Raw genomic sequence first — 18,044 nt, 5'->3', positions numbered from 1 at the left:
AACATCCTTTACTCAACCAACTACAGCTACTTGAATGACCTTATGTCAGCCATGGGCAAGCGTTCAGCTGTTTGCTGACATTTCCACAGAAATCAGTTCCGTCACATCTCCTCCAATACGGAAGCAGCTCAAAAAGCAGCAATTGGATACCATCCAACCTCAGGACTGACTACAGCAGGTAACATTCACATCAAAAGCAAAATGCTATAGCTATTGGAAATCTGAAGTAAAGCCATAAAATGCTGATCATATTCAGTAGAAGTGGTAAGAGAATCAGAGTTTAATGCTTCATGTCTGTGATCTTTCGTGAGCTGCTGAATTTATCCAACATTTATTGCTTTCAAGTAACTTCAGTGCCTGGCATTGACTGTCTCCCATGATAAAAGTAAACTTTACAACATTTCCGTGACTTTGAATTGAACCATCATCTCAACTTCTCAAAATCTACAAAGAGTCATGAAATTCTCTCTCCCATGGGCAGAACTTGTGCTCTCTCACAATAAGTGCTCGAAAAACCATGTCTAGGGACAGGATATTGAATGCCTGTGCACAATAAAGAACATCCCATTGTAAGTGGTTATGAAATTCTGGGACCTTCAGTCATGGTGACATACAATCTGCTCCTTGATGTCGACCTCAACACATACATCGTGAAACAATAGCTTTGGCTAACTTGCAAGATGCACATGGGGTAAACTTTAACTTGATCCTCAATGTCAATTATAGGTTTTTCTGCATTCTCAGCACCTAACTGTTTGGCATGAGTGACTTACAGTTGCCGGGGCAAGAAGTCCAATAATTTCCACCTTCTCTGTCTACAGTGTATCACGGTTAATATCTGGTGGAACAAAATCATGAATGAATTAAGACACAACTCCCTAGTGTGTTGGCAGTAATGAAACAGAGGCAGCTTCAGGGAATTGGAAACATCCCAAGGACATAAGACAATTACAGACCCAAGGACTTTGTGTGTAGTGAGGCAGATGGGGCCAGATTACCAGTAAAGCAACCAAGGCCTGACTTCAAGGACACTTGCAAGCATGACATGAAGGCTGTAAATATTGAACATCACACCAAAAGTCAGTAAGGGCAAAAAAATCATGTCAACCTTTTGCAGACTGGAGTGAACCACCACAACCAACAATGGCTGCAGCAGCTTAGCAACAGAATACCAATGCTGAAAACAAGAATCCAGAACATCCTTTACCAATGTCTTATCCAGTCTGTCTCTCAAAGATTAGTTTCTTCAACCCAGGTGCATCAAATGAAGACACACCACTCTTAAATTTATTGTTTGCCACATGTCCATCATTTCTCAAAGGTGGAAGGATGTCAAGATTAATTAAAACTCTGGAGTTGCCAGTAACCAGTAACATAACTGAACCAGGTGTACCAACAAAGTGACTATAAGAATAGCTTACTTTCTGCACCCTCAAAGTTTCTCCAGCAGCTACATGACCACATGCAAAGGGTGTGATGCAATAGTGGAAACAAAAATTAAATATCATTTATTTGACTGGAACCTCATCCCTGCAGGTGAGCAATGGACACAGTATGTATGAGCTTTAATGTAGTCTCATTGATATTATCCAGTTATTCCAGAACAAGTCATGTCATAGCATAGCATGTCATGTCATACCTTTGATAGGAGGATTGCTCTGGCTGGAACGTATTCAAAAGTGCAAGTGAAGGAAAACTTACAAAAAAAAACTGCTGACACTAAGTTTGCCCTTAATGTACATCCACAGTACAGTTTCAAAACAATGTCAAAAGGATACAATTGCAATGGTTATGGATGCTTTGCATACATGAAATTAACAAATTGGAAGCATTTCCTATGGCTGACCTTGTAAAAAGTTACCAACTTTGTTCCCAGATTGCCTCCAGGAATATGGTATGTAGTTATGAGATTCACATTGATTGGCAACTCCTGTTACCCTTAATGGGCAGCTTGTCTTTGGGACCTAACAAATTATCGCAAATAGAGTCCTCCAGTGTCTCGCTTCACCCACCAAATTTCCTGAGGACTAACTGAAGAAACTGAAGGGTGTTCTATTTACTTGAGGACCAGTAGATGTATTTCTAAACAATAGTGTTGCCTTCCAAACCACAAAGCTTCAGGCTGCAAATGCTAAATCGTGGACTTTTTTTACGTTGGATGCTTACTTCTGTTATAAAATTATGTTGATCTCAGAAAAACATGCAGATATGTGAAGAGTGGATCAGAAGGGTATTCTGTTCACATTGATTAGTATCTCATCAAATTAGATTTTTAATAGAACCTATATTTGAGTAGAGAATAAAGATGAGCAAAAATGGATTTATTGAAATAATTTATAGAAAATCACACCGTTAATCTTAAACAGTAAGTTATTATAATTATAATTCTATGTTTTCCCAATGGTAGAATCAATACAATATTACCTAAATCCTTTAACAAAATTGGACATAACAGAGGATTCAAAACTGTCAACTTTGAATTTGTTTCCACCAGTTTGTATGGCCAATATATTTGATTTTGCATGAAACTGATAACATTAGGATTGCATATCCAACAGAAACAATTAACATCAAAAATGTTGAGCAAAAATAACTGCATGCATTATATAACTGTAAGTGCAACAACTACCACAATTTATAAATGACCAAATCATTCTATAGCCACCAATCCATAAAAACACAAATGCAAAAAAAATTGTTCTTTTACAAATAGTTTTCATAACTCAAATATAGATTTGTCAATTTAAGAGTATTATATATTATTTGGTCATTTCATGATATAAACATTAGTAAGTGCATTTTTGAAATTAACATGTTTCATGATAATCATCAAACAAAGCCTAAAATGATTAAGCATATTGTATGTACTCAGCCAAAGCTGTCCACGTTGGCCACAAACACAAGACAGGGTCAAACTCTCATACTTACAAACTAACTTTAATTAGTTTTGAGACATGCAGTTGATTTAAGTTTCCTGTTACACTAATTTGCATATAATTATATTTTAAAATAGCTTGTAATAACCAGCTAAACATTTCAGAATGGACTTCTGTTTCAGTTTGCATGAAAAAGTCTTGACAGAATTAAGTGTATAATAGGATACAATTTTTAATATAGCTGAAAATGGCTTTGTCACAAAAAAGCATTGATATCAAAATGCCTTGTACATCTCTATGACTCTATTGAAAAGAATTCAAAATGTGCCAGTTTGGTCTGAGTGATAAAATAGTGCTTAATTTACCAGCGTCTTTGAAGGTCCATATGTAACCACAACTAGCAGAAACTCACAATGATCTGATCTGGTTTCAGAATCGGTTTCTGGAGCAATATTTTTTTACAACAATCTCAAATGTGGAAACTTCATCTGTGCCAAATATAGGTGCAACTGTATTTCCTCAACACTTTGGGCTGGTTTTGCCTTGTTCCGTTCTTATCCACTGCTTTACTTCTAGTATTCCCACACAGATGTAATGATGGGGAGAAAAAAATAACATTCGAGCCCTTCAGTCTCCTAACTCTCACCATATGCTGTTCATCACCACCATTAACATCAGACCTTTGCTCACTGGCCTACATTACTTGTGCCCCCATCCGCTACCACCACCCCTAAACCTCCATCCCCAGCTTGCTAACATCGCTCACCTGCCTCCTGCCTTGTGGAGTGGGTAAACAACAATGCATATTTAACATTTTCATCCTTGTTTTCAAATCGTTCACTGGCCTTCCTACATTCTTAATCTCCATTGGTCCTATATTTTCAGACATCTGTACTTCTCTAAATCTCATTTACTCCAGGACTGGTAGCTGTCCTTTCATCTGTGTCAACCCAAGGTATGGAATTCTCAACATAAACCACTGTGCCTCCATCTCACTTTCCTCCTTTAAACCCACAAGTTCAATAAAGCTTTTGCTTCTCTGCATCAAGATCTCTATGTGGTTCGGGTTATGTTTTGCTTTAGATTACCTGTCTGAAGTACCTATTAATATTTTCGTGTTATGGGCATGATATAATCACTACATAATAATTATGCTCAGTTGATTTTGAGAAAAAGGTGTTGAAAAATCCACTGCAACATAACTTAAGTCGCTACATTTACACCCTTTTAAAAATGGTGATTCTACCACCTGTAAATCAATTTTTTTTCATCAAGCTAGTAGAATGGAAGTATTTTTAATTTACAACAATGGCCAAGACCATCTTACACATATAAAACTTCTCATAATTATTGTTGCTCATTGATTATTCTTACTTCAGTGCAATGTACCCATCAAAATTATCTTGCCTTTAACATACCAGTATTTCTGGAATCTAAGATATACATTTCTACTTTCACAGTGAGAGGAGATCCAGGAATGCCTGGACCACCTGGACCTCCAGGACCCCCTGGATCCCCAGGGCAAGCTGGATATCCAGGAAAGCCAGGTGTTGGGTTGATGGGACCCCCTGGAAGTCCAGGACAACCAGGACCACAAGGACTAACTTTAAAGGGAGCTCCAGGCCTTCCAGGAGCACCAGGACCTGAAGGGAGAATAGGGTATCCTGGACAAAAAGGCGATAAAGGAATTCAAGGGATTCAAGGGCAAAGGGGTAGTCCAGGCCCTCCAGGAAATCCTGGACCAGCCGGATTGTCTGTTATTGGTAAACCTGGCCCACAAGGGGCAGTAGGATCTCCAGGAGTACCAGGATTACCTGGAGCAAAGGGACACCCAGGTTATCCAGGCCTCCCTGGTCAAAAGGGGGATAAAGGAATTGGAATTCCAGGGATTACAGGTGAAAGAGGGCTGCCTGGGCCACCAGGGGCACCGGGAACTCCAGGACCAGCAGGATTAACTACAGCAGGTGTGCCTGGTCTTCCTGGTGACCCAGGTAAAAAAGGTGAAATGGGACCACCTGGCCCATCAGGTTTCACTGGAGCACCGGGTCACAAAGGACCACCAGGACCACCTGGACCAATTGGAATAGGAAAGCCCGGAGCTGCTGGTGTACCAGGAATGCAAGGGCCACCTGGTTTGAAGGGTCACCCTGGTATCCAAGGTTTGCCTGGGGCACCAGGACTGCCAGGTATTGGAAAACCAGGTGTGCCAGGGCTGAAAGGAGAACCTGGCCCCGTAGGTTATCCTGGGTATCCTGGAAAAAAAGGTGAGATGGGACAAACGGGCAAGCCAGGAGACCCTGGTTTAGTGGGACAAGCCGGTCTACCAGGAGCACAGGGGCCGAGAGGTTTACAAGGAATTCCTGGCGCTCCAGGAGATAAAGGTGCACAAGGACATATGGGTGCACAAGGGTATCCTGGAGCAAAGGGTGACAGAGGGGCAACTGGCGTTCCGGGAATGTCAGGGTCTCCTGGGAAATCAGGTTCACCAGGGCTACCAGGATCAGTTGGGCCAACTGGTCAAAAAGGTGACATTGGTCTCACTGGCCCACCTGGGAAATCTGGAAATCCTGGTCCTCCTGGTCCTCAGGGCCCATTAGGTTTTCCAGGTGCAATCGGGTTGCGAGGGCCAGCAGGAATACCTGGTCATAAAGGTTTGCCTGGGTTGCCTGGATCGCAAGGGCCTCCTGGACTAAATGGTGCTCCAGGAAAACCAGGATTTCCAGGTCCTCCGGGTCTCATTAGCAGAGAAATAACGAAGGGGCCAGCAGGGGCACCAGGACCAACAGGGGCAGCAGGTCCTCCTGGTCCACCAGGCCTTCCTGGTCCACCAGGTTTACCTGGTGAAATCTATGTACAACCAGAGAAATCAGTACAGCCACCACCTGGATTACTGAGCCCTGTTCCAGCTTTTACAGCCATTCTTTCTAGGGCATATCCACCAGTAGGGCAACCAATAGTATTTGACATTCTAGAGACCAATTCAAATAATAATTATGATCCATCATCTGGTGTTTTTACATGTGAAGTACCAGGGCTTTATCACTTTAGTTACCATGTACAAATCAAGGGGGCGAGCGTTTGGGTTTCATTATATAAAAACGGAAAATCCATACTACAAACATATGATGATTACACAAAAGGATATGTGGATCAAGCCTCAGGGAGTGCTATAGTACACCTACGTGAAAATGACCAAGTCTACATATTATTACCTTCAGAGGAAGCTAACGGTTTATATTCATCTGATGAGAAACAGTCATCCTTCTCAGGGTTTTTAATTAGCCCCTCATGATTTACACAGATTGCAGGGTTTTATTTCAATGAATCAAACTAAGTTTGCTGAAGGTGTTTCTTAATTGATAAACAATGTACCTTCATTAAGAAATTATTTGGAACTAAAATTCACACAAGTATAGCTGTTCCACCAATTTTATTTTCCTACATTTAACATATGTTCTTGAGTCATCTATCTTTATCATATAAATATGGCATATACAGCACTATACTGGTGTGATGACACATACTGTATCAGAAATAAATACTGCACTTTTATAACTTTTAAGCTCAAGAAGAAACGGGTTATCCACTGTTCACGAGCAAAAATGCTGTTCAATTCATGTTACACGGTTATGTTCATTTCTATGTAAACATCTTTGTTGAAAATGTCAAAGCAAGAAGTACATTTTGAAAATATAGGATCATTCTTTAACCATGCTCACTGCTTTCCACCTATTTTAGAGACTGTAGTCTTCCAAATTTTCAAACCAATGCTTCAAAATTCTCTTTTCCTTTGTTTCTAGATTTCATAATATTACCACTCTTACTTCCATTTCATCATTGGTATATGCCACTTTATTATTCATAGATTTTTTACTTATGTAGTTTATAACACATGTTCAGAGTGAAAGTATTTAAGTGTATTTATTCAAAAGTAAATGTAAATATTTTTTTCTAATGATTAACATTTTTCAATGTATAGAAATGTTCTTTATGTTGTATGTTGTTGAATCATACAGATCTGAAATGTCCAAGATTTGATCTATGCTCTCTGCAATCATCATTAGCCAGCTTGCAATGAAAACATCATTACTGACCTCAGGGATAGAATTGAGGGCGGCTGGGGAGCATTGCAATGAGATGGGTGGCAGTGCTGGTGTTTAGTGGAATTTAGTGCAGCAGGTCTCCTAATGTAAAGCAGTTTAGTGAACACTCCTAGACCATGTGCTTAGTTACCATGTCAACCTAGTAAAACAGCCAAAGTAATACACTCAAGCTGCACAGAGATGAAGAATGATCAACTGATTGATGTATCAGAGGACTCCTGGCAACCACAAGACTAAATCTTGGATGAATCATCATCTTCAGATGGAGAAAGAAAATTTGGAATAGAAAGATTGTATCATTAGTTTCAAAAAGTGCAACTTTTACATAGTAAAATGTAACTGTACTCCTACTACATGAACTGTTAATATGAGCTGTCAATATGAGCTGTCAAATAATTTTGTGGAACTGGAATTAAACAGACTTATTTATCTGAAACAAACTTCCAAATTTTCTTTTACAATAAAACTGGCAAATTGTAACCTCATCAACAAACTGTTCTCTGTGTTAAACTCAGCATGTTTCAGTTGTAATTAAGCTTCCACACCTGAAAAATCTACAGAGGTTAATCCACACAACTGCAAAGACAGCATAGTGGAATTTCAGGGGTCATGTTTGACAGAAGTAGGCTCACAAAGTGGAATTATACTGGACTTGGCTAACAGACATCAAATGTGAACTGAACTGTATTCAGCTATAATGCCTCTGGGACAAACCAGATTGCTGACATTCAGTGTTTGGGCTCATGGAAAACGGTCAATTGGGCCAACATTTATGACGCCAGCATGATTTTATGTCCTCCAAGATAGGTAAAGGAGGAAAAAAATACACTCTCTCATTTAAGAAAATCAATGCTTTCTTCCTATATTACAATATTACCACATTCTTGTGTCTTCATATTGGAATTAAAAACCTTTAGCCTTGCCAATTTTAAAAGTAATTGTCTTCAACAGCGCAGAACGATTCAAGTCCAACTGTGGATTTGAACATTACAATCCACAAAACTCCTTGAAGCAGAGATACCTAGGTTTTCAAGCCAGCAAGTCACCTCTTGGACAACACTGCCACATAGAAGGAGAATCATACCCTGTCCAATAAAAGATGTGTGACACACATCTTTCTGCTATATTAAGTACACACTATAACACATATCTTCTGTTTCTCTCTTCAAACAAACTATTCAAATTAAAATGTCTTGCCCTGAAATGAACAAAATACCACTAATACAATACATATGAATGAGCAAACTGATGATACACCATTAATATAATTTCAAAATTTTCAATATCATGAGCATGCTGGATAAAAGTAGATAGGGAGTTCCTGTTTCTAGAAAGAAGGGCAAGTGAGCTCAAGTCTAAAGTGATCTGCAAAATCAGTAAAGGTGAAGTGAGGAAAAACCTTTCCAAACAGCAAGCAATTAGGGTCTGGAATGCACCGCCTGCATGTGTGGAGGAGGCAGGTTCAATTGAGGCATTCAAGAAGCCAATGGATAACTATTTGCATAAAAAATAAGAATATGGGGAAAAAGCAGGAGTTTTAGCACTGAGTTGCGACATTCAATCAGCTGGTGCAGGCAAAATGGATCAAATTGGCCTCTTCCTGTGCAGTAACTCTTCTGTGATTTTCTAATAATACAATTTTTTGACTGGGCTGAATTGAATAGATCTGATCACTCTTGGGGAATGCATATATCATGCAAAGTAATATTTATTAACATCTATTACAACAATTAGAAAACACACATACGTATATAAACTATATACATTTGCGCGCGTTTATAAAATTAGCTTGAATGTGGTAAAAGAAAACAATAGTGTTTTAAGTTTTAATTTATTGGAAACACTTCAAAATTTTATTTCTTTCGAAATAAAGATCATGAGATCATTATTCTTAGATGGTGACAACTGTCCAAACCTGAAAAGGGGCCCATTGACAGGTTCAGCTTGGTGGGGAAGCAACTGGGCAGGTACTTAAACCGACTGACCATAGTATAACCAAGCTACACTAGGATTTTTATTTAACTTTGTTTAATTAAGATGCTGATTGAAGTTCATGAGATCATTAATTCATGCAATTGGAAGTTATTTTAGTGAACAACACCAAAGTTCAATGATTTGATAATAAGTAAGAGAGCTAAATTAAATGACACAATGAATAGCTAGTTAACAGGATGTAAAAACCAGCTTCAAAATAATAATACGTGATAGTGGAATGGGTGCAATCATCAAACTTCTGGAAGTCCCTAACTTGCCCAAAAAGCTATGTTCTCTTTCCACTGATTCCATGATCTTTGCAGCTCTTGTTGAGTCCAGCTGTCACTGTTGATTGTAGCTTGGTCTCTAAGCTCTGGAATTCCCTCTCTAAACTCCTGTGCGTCCTTGCTGCTCTGCTCTTTTAAATGCCAGAATAATGGTCACGTTTTTAACCAAGTTTTTGTCCTATCCGAACATGCTCTATGGTTAGTGCCTGCATTTCTTTGTGTGTGCTTGCAATGCTCCTTGGAATATCATTTGATGCTGTACATGCTGTATAAGTATGTTCTGTTTGACAATGAGTTTGAATGTTGCTACGATGCTAACAAAGATCATGAGGAAGTTTGAGATGGGATAAAGAAAAGATGAGGGAAAACTGATTGATCAAACCCAGAAGGCAGAAGAAGCTAATAGCAAGTAAATATCATTCAAGTTGGGCTATTGAACCCAAGGTTTAGACAAAAAACATAAATTTTATAGTATATTTTGAATAAAGTACATCATCATAGAAAGTGACCTTCTCAATATTTACCCAGATAAGAGAATAAAGAAAAAAATGTTAGTAGACCTTAATGCAGCATACAGCGGGAATAGTACTCTATTGGAAATCTCTGGTCCAACATTCTCAAGTGTTGAGAGAAATCGAGAAGTCATGGGTGACCAAGAGGAGGAGTGGCAAAAGAGAAAAGGTTGTTCATAGTCAGACATCTTATCCAACCTAGACTGTAACTTACGATTTGTCAGTCATTTGATTTGTTCTCTCTATAACTGGTGTGCTATATTCCATGTGAAACACTGATTGACCTCAATCTCTTATCATATTTCTCTCAGCCAAATCGGACCAGTTGCTCAGACAGTGATACCTCTCAAAGAAAAAGATAAAAGTTAATACTTTTTAAAATTTGTTCATTTGACTTCACCGTCAATTACTAGGCCAGTATTTATTGCCCATCCCTAAATGCCTAGAATGCAGTTAAGAAGCAACCACAGACCAAGGTAAGGACGGTATGTTCCCTTCCCTAAAGGGCATTAGTCAACCAGATGGGTTTTTACAACAATTAACAGCAGTCACCATGGATTTTTTATGCCAAATTTTACAAAACCATCATCACTGGATTCAAACCTACATTCCCATGTTAAGAGAAAGTGAGGACTGCAGATGCTAGACAGAGTTTAAACAGTGTAGTCAGGAAGCATCCGAGGAGCAGGACAGTCCCGTTTCGAGCAAAAGCTCTTTATCAGAAATGCTGCATAAGCTTTGTATTAGAATTCCCAAAATATTAACCAGGGCTCAGTTCTGAATATTAGGTCTGGTATAGTCCCTCCCTTGCTGGGCTATGTGCTAGTTGAAAAGGTTATCTGGATGCAATGAAAAAAAATTATGCTCCCTCCCTACCTTGCACAATGTAATACCCCAGATAATAATTTGCGAAGTAAAATCATTAATACTGCTTTATTGTTCTTATATTCTTCTGAAATTTGATATTTAACCCTCTGTTGTTACCTAACTGAAGCTCTTTGGTATCCACCCAACAGCATGTCTTTGTGACTTTTTTTAAATTTCCAGCCACATTGGAATAATCCGCAGATTACACCCTTTGAAGGCCTGCTTCTCAATTTCTAACCTGACTCCCTGAAGTCTGCTGCAGGTCTTCATTTCTCTTTCTTCCTGTGTACTGGTCCCAATATGGTGCATGATCTCTGGCTGATCACCCTGCCCATTAAAATTGCCCTGGATTCTGTGATATCCTTGACCCTGCCACCTGGGAGGTAACATACCATCTCGGAGTCATTCCATTGGCCCCAAAAACCCCTGTCGACTCCATTCATTCACAAGTCCACGATCACCACTGACCCTCCACATTTCTTCCGCCAGCAGCTGGATCACCCATAGTGTTATTGCCTCGACTGTGTCTGTTCTCCACAGTCGAACCATCATTCTCACTGTTCACAACACTGAAAAATAATGCAGCTGGGGGATGCACCGATTGTCATCTTCCATCTGACAGCTTCCCATTTCCTCTCTGCCTGCACTTCCTGAAACAACAGGGCGACCACATGCTGAACCACACTGTCCATGAAACTCTCAGCCTGATGAATGCACTGTAGTGCCCCCAGCTACTGCTCAAGCTCCAAAGTCCAGAGATTGCATTGTTCCAACAGCATACACCTCTTGCGCATATGGTCATCCAAATGAGCCGGGAACATTTAGGAGAGTCTTGATATCATGAGGTAAAAAAAAAGCTCTTTGCAACCAAGGATTTGAACAGCCAGATGTGATTCTCACTTAGAAATATCAAGAGTCCTGTTTGCATGCATTTATATTTGTTTACTACCCAAGCTTGTTTCATGTATACATATTTTCCTGTCCTCTCTTTTGTGGCAGAGAGAAACAGGATGGCGACAATTGCCAATATGGAGGTCTGGGCTGATAACTAGTGGCTCCACCTCACCACTTGCTCCTCTGTGCCTTCACCTTGGACACAGTTCCCAACACCTCTGGGCACCTTCCCTGTGCAGCAACTGCCTGCACCCTCCACCCACAGAGGTTGGCATCAGATACGCACCAACCTCACCACATCCTTGTGGTACACCTCCAAACCACTTAGAATACAGTTATCCATTTCAATGCTGTACTTTGGAATGCACCAACTACTTTCACTGCCATTAGGCTGCCAGGAAGCTTTGCACACAGAGACAGGCAACCATCTTGTACATTGCTGCTGGTTGCACCTCAAGGATTTGCACTTGCTTTCTCAGTGCTCACTCACTTCACGGCTACTTGGATGCTCATAGCAGCTTGGCTTTACATTTCCTTTTTGCATTTGACACCCTCAGCCAAAGCCTGAAAGCTCACAGTCTGTTGATGCAAAGCTACAATTCTGACACAAAGCTAGGCATCCTATGACAGTTGTCAGCAATGATCAAAGTGGTGGACATGATACTGTACTAGACCACGCCACATTAATGTCAGACCTAATAATTCGATAGGGACAGCCAAGGAACAAACCAACTTGGGGTTTTGTTGGAGGCAGGCTAGATTACCAGGCAGAACCTGCACAGCACACTGTCAAATGCAAACTTCACTGCCTTTCATCCTCATCTGAATCTCAAATACTCAATGGAAATGGAAAATGGCTGCATCCACTTGTGGAGTGAGTGGAGTTAACTGATTTATCATGTGGGGTGCATGTGAGAGTGAAATGAGACCCTTTAAGGGGCATTCATACTCTCACAGTACACACTGAAGACAGATTAAACATAGTACCCTGCATATGAAACACAGTCAGTGCCCAACTGTGGTCACAAGTAAGACTGACCACATCACTGGCCTTTGCAGTGTGTTTCTGACTGGGTCAGCATATACTCTCTGTCCCAAGTTGCACTTAAAAATGTGGTAGTGAGCTGCTTCCTTGACCGCAGCAGTCCATGATTTTGAAACTTAAAGCTCGTTAGGGCAGTTCAGACTCAACCACATTGCTATAGCTCTCTGGAGTCACAGACAGGCCAGACCAGGTCAGGATGGCAGATTTCCTCCCCTAAAAGGACATCAGTATTTGACAGTGGTTCCATGATCATCATTTGATTTTAATTCCCGGTATTTAATGAATTCAAATTTCACCATCTGCCAAGGGGGATTCGAACCAGTGTCCCCAGAACATGAACTAAGTTTCTGGATTAATAGTCTAACAATAATATTATTATGCCATCATCTCCTGGAAGGTCAGTACCACCCTCATGACCTGTCCTACCTGTCAATCTTCCAACTATTCGCTCCACTTTCCTCTCCGATCTATCACCTTTACCCACACCTCCATCCACCTATTGCATTCTCAGCTACCTTCTCCCCAGCCCATCCCCCTCGCATTTATCTTTCCACCCCCGAGGCTCCCAGCCTCATTCCTGATGAAGGGCTCCAGCCTGAAACATCGATTTTCCTGCTCCTTGGATGCTGCCTGACCTGCTGTGCTTTTCCAGCAACACACTCAACTCTGATTTCCAGCATCTGCAGACCGCATTGACTCCTACATGTTCTCATATACAATGCAGGCTTTTTGGGTGCTATTGGCCAGTGGGGAGTGGGAGGGGGGAACAAGATTTCAGTAATCAGTCAGCACTTAAACTCTCCTAACCAGATTTGAGTGACCGTACATCAGAATATCCAATACACCCCCCTCCCCTTTGTGTAGTCCTGCAAGTGCCTTATGATGTGGACTATGCTAAGCCATCATTTCAAAGATGATGTGAATACCAAGTGTGCAGTTCACGACGGACCTGTTCTGTTTCTGACAGTCTTCACACAGGCTCACCGGAATCATGACCAGTGGGTTAGTGTCACTGTAAAATGCACAGATGAGTTGAGGCAAAACAAATATGTTAGCAAGCCCAGGACTACGAGCAACCTCCAGTGGCTGATGAACAGGCTAAAGAAGTCATAGCAGAAAGTCCCCTCAGGATGTAGAGGTGCTACAAGATTCCCAGAGTCAATTGTCCTTAATTCTACTTTCTCCAGACGTGCAAGGCTGCTACACATGGAGGACATCCAAGTCAAGGTTCACAGAACGATGCCAACTGTTGGAGGAGGACTTGCAAACTGAAGGGGTGAGTGGCCATCCTTGCCTTGTGGCTAAGGGGCAGTTGCTCTAAATTTCATGCAACTGACTGCTTCCAAGGATTCTCAATCCCACAGAAGTATCAAGGTTGTTACTGACCCAACCTATGTCAGATCAGATTGCCTTATCTCATTTGCTTGTGCCATAGTTAGTGCCACAGTCCAGGCAGTAGGTTTTGCCAACATAGCTGGCTTCCCCAAGGTGCCATATGCCTCACTCATTTCGGAGACATGGCATCAAGGATGATAGGGAAATACAGGAGGCCCAGAGTCTAAGTCGTAAGGGGACCTTCAGCTGTGTCTGACTAATGAAATAGCCCCTTGAAGCACTTCATATTGCACACAAACATAGCTCATTTCGTGAGGTAAACAATAACATATTCCATCATTCCAGGAGCGCTGGCAGACATTTTTTTGTTTCCACTGTGTATTTGTCATTTGGATAGGGATAGAATGCAAGATATGTACTGCTTCCTTGCACTCTCTCTTAATTCCATTAGTTCTGAGCTTCCCCACGTTTCCACGCAATTCTTTCACTTAAGTCTTTATAGCCCCACATTAGTCCCTGAGCTCCTGGCCTGCAACCCAGCCATGTCAACTATCCTTTTAAACACAGCCCCTCTGTTTAAACCAGGGTGGTGGTGCCTGTTTATATCCCTTCCCGCAGTAACCCTTGTACTCTGATACAGAAAGGAGTTGCCCCCTTCAGAATTATTGTTCAATTTGCTTCTTAGCATGCTGCCTCTAAGCCCGACGACTAACTTCCCTAACTTTCCCTCAACATCAGCGTCCTGTGATAAGACCCCTTTCAGTGAACAGATCACTTTTTTTTTTAAGATTAGATTCCCTACAGTGTGGAAACAGGCCCTTCGGCCCAACAAATTCACTCCGACACTCCAAAGAGCAACCCACCCAGACCCATTCCCCTATACCAAACACTACAGACAATTTAGCATGGCCAATTCACCTAACCTGCACATCTTTGGACTCTCGGACTGGTCAAGGCCAACCCCATTGATTAACTTGCAACAACAGCCCCAAGTAATGATTGACCAAACTTCTGACTGATCTCTGTGCAGTTCCCAGATTGAATTACTGATAATCTCTGGACTGACCAGGTCAAACCCCAAGACTGTAATACTATTGAATCCCTGACCTTGATTGCCCCCAAGCCACTGGACTCATTTCAGACAATGCTCCAGACTCATGTCAGTCACTGTTGACTTCACTAAGAATGACTTTCCTTGGAGACATAGCCATTTGATAGAAGCAATAAGTGCGTTTGCTGCATAAGCTGCTGGCACATACTGTGGATATAATGTTGATGTAGCATGGTGCCATAAAGCCCCTTGTCTGGTGAATGCTGGAAAACATGATGTATTTTCTGACATTGTGCCTCCACTAAGAGGTAAGGCAAGACACAGATACTGGGGGCTAAATGTTTGAATGATGCAACAATATGCAATAAAACAAAGAAAGGTAAGGCAGCGATGCTAACATCATCCAAGTAAGTGCAAAGTGAGAAAGTGCTATCAAACCAAGCTGAAAGCCCTTGTGTGTGTCAGGCTCCAATGCAGTAAAGGGATGCCTGTTCTGTGCACAAGTGGCCTGGCAGCACCATTACAATGGAAGATGTTGATATGCTCCATTATGCAGGACAGTAATGATGAACTATAATCAATGAGAGCTGGACATATGCCATGATGACGTGGTGAGGCTGTTGCATGTCCAATGCTACCCTCCTTGGGGGAGGATGTAGGCTTGCGTTGATCATGATGCTCGTCCTAAGATCATGAGGAATGCTGGACAAGATGGAGGCCCCAAGGGATTGGAAAACTGGAGTTGCCAGGTAACGGCACAGATTTCCATTACGGAAATTGGCAGTATCTCGTTTCTTTCCATTGCCTAATAAAATAAAAACGTTTTAATACAGATGAACAGGCCTACTGCTGCTTACTGGCAAGACCTGCACCTCACTGTTAAAATCTTGGTTTGAAAATTGGGTCTTCTTTCTTTGCTATCTCTTTTTTTTTATTCTCACTGTTCTTCACCAACTGACATGGCATTGCCCACATTGATATGGGGCTAAGATTCCATTCTCTGTCACTGAAGTGGAGAAAATAGCAAATTCAGGCACAAATATTTCAAAAAAAGGTTACAGGGCTTTTTGCAACATGTAACTTGGCAAGAAGCAAACCTCACAATAAACTTGGGTGAAATAGGCAGCTGAATAGGTTCTGCAGAAAGAGAAGATAAAAGAAAGGATGGAACACAAGGTGATGGGGTCAAGATTAACTGAAGGGGTGCACATTTTCGGCCAAACGTGCTGTTCATGTTCCTAACTTTCCTATGTTCTAACCACCAATTTAAACAATTTGGTTTAAAAATATTTGGCAACATAAAAAGTTAAAAATATAGCAAGCACACTTAAGAAAAACATTTTTATGTACAAGTTGCCAGGGCATTTCAGCTGTAATACTTTTCATGCCAAATAGCTAACATTCTAAATAAGTTAAAATGTCAAACCTATTTCCACTGGTTTTAAAAGGCAGTTATTTGCACTAGAAAACAACAGAATCAGTGATCACATTGTCTCCTTTGACTCAGAGGTTATGGGTTTAAGCTGCACTGCACTGACGTAGTATTGGTTTTTGGTGGGATGTTAAACGAAGATGCCATCTACTTGTTCACCGTGGAACAACATGAATAAAATAGGAAATTCACCTGGTTTCCTTGCTGAAATGTGTCTCTTAATAAACACCAGCAAAAATAGATGAATCTGTGAGACCTTGACCTAAGCCAGTTAGTAACCATGACTGTCCACATAACCAAAATGATTCAACTGGGATGGGATGTGGGACTAACTACCCTGAATTTACATAGGGCCCCCTAATCTTCCACCATAATGATGATGGAGATCAACACTAATTCTGCTCACAACTCCCAAACAAAAATAGCATCAATCTGCTTTTTCTGTTTTTCCTCAGTTTCTGTTGATTTCTCACTGGAGAAACATCTCCGAACAGAAACACCAGGCTTGGATACATGCAAATTCCATCTTATAGCTAACAATTCTGTAGAAAATAGTTACAAAATCACATCCAGCACACACTGCAAATGATTCTTATATTATTTTTTCCCTTAGTGATTTTTCTTGTTTTTTGTAAAGGCGTGTGCATCTAGCGTATAGGGGTTGATTCATGTCCAATATTAATTCAGTCAAAAAAATTAATGTGAATATACACAGCTGTACAATTCATGTATTTTAATCCAAAAAAAGTCAAATTGAGGATCCCTCATCTTCAGTTGTTACTATTATCACCATTCATTTAACAAGCATATAGGATGATAAACTTGCCATAACATACAAACTAGAATCGTCATTAAAAGTTACTACAGAGCTACTAAAACAATCTTGTCCCAAATCTCCAAAACAGACAAAACGTTGAAAAATTTGCTCAGACCTGAGAACAAATATGAGAATCACTGGGCACAATTAAACCAGCACTGCTGCTTTGATACAGGCGCATATAAATTCTGAACAGTTAGCACCAATTAAAGCTAACTTTTTTTAAATTGGCCTGTAGCATTTAAAGAAGAAATCAATCTTGGTTGGAGCAGGTGCTGAAACTGGTCACAATAAAGGGGAAACGAGAAAAACATAGAAAGCACAAGATGACAGAATTGTGGCTCCAAGAACTTACAACGCTGTATTGAAGACGACAGTCCAGGTCTTGGAAAAGAGGAGAGTTGTCATCTATTTAAAATATGCCAGGTAAAATTGTTTGTTAACAATTCAGGTTTTTTTCAATATATAATTTCAGTTACATCACACTGTAAACTTCTGCTGTAAATTCTGTATCTTATGATCTTCTAGTCCACAACCACCTGATGAAGGAGCAACGCTCCATAAGCTGGAGCTTCCAAATAGATCTGTTGGACTACAACCGAATACTGCTTGGATTGTGTAATAAAATTTCATTTCTAACGTTTATTGAGATGTAGCATTTATTTCAGCAGTATTGTGAAGTCTGACACCATGATAGTCAGCAGTAGAAAGTGGATAAGTGTCAGACTGACAGGTAATAGGGAAATAGAGTTGCATTCATCAGCACCATAATCAGATGCTCCGGTCAGCCGAAGAGTCAAAGAATGTGATGCTGGAAAAGCACACACAGTCAGGCAGCATCCGAGAAGCAG

At 40.7% G+C, this 18,044-nt stretch overlaps 2 protein-coding genes across 2 annotated transcripts in view; one reads left to right on the top strand and one right to left on the bottom strand.

Annotated features, from left to right (window-relative positions):
• The window catches only part of LOC122548587, a 62,551-nt gene extending 56,383 nt beyond the window's left edge, over positions 1-6,168 (top strand). The window contains exon 8 of the mRNA XM_043687422.1: positions 4,337-6,168. Within this exon, the coding sequence (XP_043543357.1) occupies positions 4,337-6,168 (1,832 nt within the window). The remainder of the gene's footprint in view (positions 1-4,336) is intronic.
• Positions 1-18,044, bottom strand: part of nt5dc1 (5'-nucleotidase domain containing 1) — a 575,653-nt gene that overhangs the window by 379,651 nt on the left and 177,958 nt on the right. The window lies entirely within an intron of this gene.

Source organism: Chiloscyllium plagiosum, chromosome 3 (assembly GCF_004010195.1).
Source record: "Chiloscyllium plagiosum isolate BGI_BamShark_2017 chromosome 3, ASM401019v2, whole genome shotgun sequence".
NCBI lineage: Eukaryota > Metazoa > Chordata > Chondrichthyes > Orectolobiformes > Hemiscylliidae > Chiloscyllium > Chiloscyllium plagiosum.
Note: the sequence above shows the minus strand (reverse complement) of the source record. Positions and strands in the feature narration are given on the sequence as shown.